Source organism: Sphaeroforma arctica, assembly GCF_001186125.1.
Source record: "Sphaeroforma arctica JP610 unplaced genomic scaffold supercont1.484, whole genome shotgun sequence".
NCBI lineage: Eukaryota > Ichthyosporea > Ichthyophonida > Sphaeroforma > Sphaeroforma arctica.
This window is the reverse complement of record NW_014040074.1, coordinates 1-4630: the sequence shown is the minus strand read 5'-3', so window position 1 is coordinate 4630 and position 4630 is coordinate 1. Positions and strand designations below refer to the sequence as shown.

At 39.7% G+C, this 4630-nt stretch overlaps 1 protein-coding gene across 1 annotated transcript; it reads left to right on the top strand.

The window, feature by feature from the left end:
* Nucleotides 1-3905: 3905 nt before the first annotated feature.
* SARC_06656 (hypothetical protein) lies at nucleotides 3906-4615 on the top strand (the record flags this gene model as incomplete). Its single annotated transcript, XM_014299423.1, has 1 exon — nucleotides 3906-4615. The coding sequence occupies exon 1, from the start codon at nucleotides 4184-4186 to the stop codon at nucleotides 4613-4615; it is 432 nt and encodes a 143-aa protein (XP_014154898.1). The 5' UTR covers nucleotides 3906-4183.
* Nucleotides 4616-4630: the final 15 nt, after the last annotated feature.

The following is a 4630-nucleotide window of genomic DNA, read 5'->3' as shown; positions in this document are numbered from 1 at the left end:
CGAATATCAAATTGCGTTACAGCATAGTCCAAATTGTACAGAAAACATTTATGTTTCTGCTATCTACTAGTGAAAGTTTGTAAAGTCACGAATTTGAAACACAATGTCTACATTCGCTTGCAACTCGAGTATCAGGTGAAATGTTATTCCTGATTACTTTGTCAAAGAGAATTGCTTCTTCGCGATCCAAGGTCGATTTAGAAGTGAACAAGTAAAAGAGTTCATGTGCGAACGTACAATTTCCTGAAAGTTGTTTTCGCAACGCGCTTTCATGGTTTTGTTGGCAAGCAACTCAAATTAGCCTCTTCGCCAGTGCGACAGTACTGCTTAATACAGTTTGGTCTCATTGACAAACCATACGCGTGGAGCACTCTATTCTATGGACTTGTAAATTGTTTATAAAAGTATAAAACAAAGACGCATTGCATATTTGATCAGATTGGAGGTGCACCATATACACAATACCGCCTCAGCAATTAGGACAGGTACCTCATCACTAGTAGGGAAGTATGTTACAGGGACGGCAGCCAAGGGAAGGACACAGCCATAAAACCCCAGAACTGAATGTGTGTGTGGATGTCAATCAGACACAGAGACCAGTCTCAGAGACTATATATCATGTACAGTATATAGCAGTCAAACAGAGTGAGAGTGTGAAGCCGCGAGTGCGAGACTGTGAGTGCCAGTGGCGGCCGGCGGGCTGTGATGAATGATGACACTATAGTTTTAGCTTCTATTTGTTTTTGAAAAACAAAAAAAAACAATATCCTCTCTAGTAGTAGAGTCTCTACAGTACAGACTAGAGAGACTCTCTCCCTCTGCTATTTATTAAACTTTACAGTTTGACACAAACACTCATTTGCTAAAAAAAATTATTACCTTGTTGACCTGTTCTCGCCCAGAGCCCAGGCCCCAATAGAGTAGTATTATCTGCCAACTGAAAACGAGATGCTCTCAAACTTTAAGGCATAGCGTTCTTCAGTTCTTCAGTACATCCTCGAAATATGTAAATTGTAAGTAGTGCCCACGACTATGTACGAGTGACGACAGACGAGAGTCTCTTATATAAAATAGTTGTCCTCGCTCTCTCCACCGAGTCACAGACTCCAGAGTGACCAGAGTCCCAGACTGAACAAGAGTCTCCAGACTCTGTCTTACAGACTACAGACTACAGACTACAGTTGTCATACAGACTGCAGACTACAGTCTTACAGAGAAAGAAAGACAGAGTTGTAAACTCAAAGCCAAGCAGTGCAGACCTCATACCGTTATACGTTGCAACGTTTTAAAACCATTGCGTAAGCGTAAAACGTTATACTATTTGATGCGTTACATAGTCCCAAAATTCATATGAGGGGTCATTTCTGGGTTATAGTATTTGACCGCCACGCCCGGGCCCGCGGGCCACGGCCCCGCCGCCCCGCCCTCATTTTCCTGTCGGTTACGGATAGAAAGGCCCGTCAGACCTCTGATGGGCAATACTAGTGTCATTCCTCCTTGTTTTAGCATACAAACATAGTTAATAGTATGACTATGGGGTCGTTTGTGTGAAGTTGTGTGTTTTCTGTGTTACAGTTGTGTTTCTGTGTGTATAATTGTATATATACCTGCAACGGCTTGCTAACAAGTACACTTCCATAGCAAGTATATCTTATATAAACACGCTAGTACGCCTAAGCCTCTATGCCTCTATGCGTTGAAAGAAGTGTGTATTTATTCATGTTTCAATAAGATGTAAAGACATACAGTGTGCACACAGGTCACTATTCACTCTAGAGACATACAGACAGACCAGTTCTAGTACAAAAAGTGTTGCAAACCGTCGTGGTAAGCGGCCTAAAAATAGCAACGGTCATCTGTTTTCAGTCACGTTTGATTGGTTAAACGCTTTGTGGCTAAAAATTACATGCTAGGTGCACTATCTGAGTCTCACATGTGAAATAATTTGAGGTCAGAATAGTCACCCCTATGCCTTGGATCATTAAGTACTAACTTAATGAGGTCTGACTTAGCAGTGCAAAGTGCAAAGTCAAAAGTGAAAGACTGTCACTGAAAATATGTACAAAACTGCAAAGTGGCAAGTGCAAACGCCGTTTGTCGTTCATGTTATCACCATCTCTCTACTCTCTACTAGGAGTAGAGAGAGAGAGTAGAAAAAGTAAAAATTATGGGAGAACGGACAAGTCGTATCATAGGGACTCTCTAGAGAGAGGGAAGGAATGTATGTGGAAGGACTCCGCCGTAGAAGTCGTTTGAACTTGGCAGTTTTCTGGCCTGGCACCCGACAACGAGACTGACATGTTGGTGTCGGTTCTCCTCATAGAAGTCTGGGTGCAATAGGTCAGGTCAGTAGGACCACCAGTACTGTTCTCAATGTACTGATGACTAATTTTTTTTCTTTTCTTTATATTATTTATAACGGTCTCTTTGGACTTTAGGCGCATTATTTCAAAGAGTGGTGTACTTTCTTGCCCTGCTCCTCGCAGAAGTATGTTAGGGATGGGCGCACTGTGTAGACGTTTGTTGAGTTTTGTGTAATCTTGGACTGTTGTTTGTCGACGACGCACCACCATGATTAAATACTTTTTACAGATGCTAACACAATTCGTTTCAAACAAACAATAAACATGACAATTAATAACCGTTTCACGAACCACTTCACTCATAATATCATTATGCTATATAGCTTCAAAGCTTAAGGTATGAATTTTTGTGAAGAAGCATAAAAGCCGCGCAAAAAGCTGTTATAATACTACATATTTACAACAAATTAACAAATTAACAACCACAGGATATGATAATAGTTAAATTGTGTATGTATCAATCATGACCCTCACTAGAGAAGAAAGAAGATAAGGCTGAACGGACTAACGTCCGTAGGACTCAATGTTGCACTTTGGCTTTCGGGTTTTCGTATTTCTACTTTTGTTATCGTCAACTGACAAATGTCCTGGATATTTGAAAATTTCATATTTGCAAATCCTTGAGGTGCATTTCGTAATTATTTTCAGGTGGAATTATAATATGTATTCACGTTTTTTGAATGAAAAATCTATGTCGGCAAAATCGGTACAGTTGACACTATATAGCGACGACACCAATGTCCGCGTCGTTTACCATACATAGACGTAAGGGCAGCGCTGCGCAAGTCTGCAAGTGAATACAATCACAAATGATTGAGTTTTATACGTTTTTACATAACGTAAAAAAGAATATGAATTTTTTAATTTTGTTTGTTTTTAACACAAAACAATAAATGATTAAAAAACTGCTCACTCTCAAAAATTACACGCAGTTGAAAACTTAAAATCCCCCAGTATATTTTTATATAAAAAACAAAAAGAGTTTTCTCACACAGGTATGTACAGTCCTATGATCAATACGTTTGGGGTACGGAGTAGAAGTTAAACGTGTAAAACGTTATAACGGTTATAATGTGATCAAAAGGGGCCTACCTAAGTTTTTATAAGACTGGCTCGTATGGCGAAAACGGTACACACTTGAAAGTTTAGACCCACAAGGTGCACCTGTGAGCATCTAAACTCCAAAGGATTGTATGTAGAATAAAAGTTTATCGTAAACGTATATTTATTCGACATATAAAGGTTTTAACCGAAACCAGTTGAGATTAGGTACATCTGCAAATATTAGTTAATAATTAGTGATCTAAACTTTACACTACACTTTACAGACATCATTTTGAATTTTTGTTGGTGGGTGATAAAAAGTGAGTGATTAGAACCCATTGACTTCAACGATGGTAAATTTTATTGTTTTTCTCAAAAGAAGAGTTGTGAGTTGTGACTATCAAAGTCAATATGTACTGTTTTTGTATTGTGAAGTATTGGTTTTTTAAAAACAAAAAACATATCCTTTTATATGACATTGCTCATTGCTGGACTCAAGAGCCTGATGAGTCTCCCTGAGACTGTCATATACATATGATTGAACCTAAGGACACCCTAATCTCACAACAGGTGGCTTACCCTTTAGGAATCACTAGTAATGATCATATTTACTAGTGTGAGCAATGAAGCCCGCACATATCGGTACATAACGCGTCATATTTAGTGAATAGCTCAGCTTTCTCGCGATATTAGTAAATATAAACATCCTAGGCATACTGCAACGGCCTACCCTGGTTTCCGTATCAGAGGCGGTCCAGGGTGGCAGAGGTTTCAGGATGCTTATACCTATCAAATTGGTTCTTGTTAGCACAACCTGCTTTTTCGTCGCGTGCTGGTGTCTACTAACGGGCAACAACCAAGTTTTGCGTGGTACTGAGTTTAGTATAGAGCTAAGTGAGAAGAATACGGTTGACGACCTTGCTAGTTTGTCAAGTGCAAACGAGTGCACGGGCGCTTTGAATACAAATATTGAGGATGAACATGTAAATCAGGATACAGACTCTGCAGTGCCTGAGAACGTAGGTAGTAACAAGTTGGACGATGCTTCAACTTCGAACTCCATCGATGGTGCAGTGGATGGAAAGGAAGGGGAGCTACTTGACGTAGACGTTTCTATGCAGAATCAGTTCAGCTTTAAGGGCCAAGTAGAACAAGAGGAACAAATTGATTCCGGGGACACTCTTGATTACCCGGAAAATTGCAGGTGAGAAAATTCTACATAT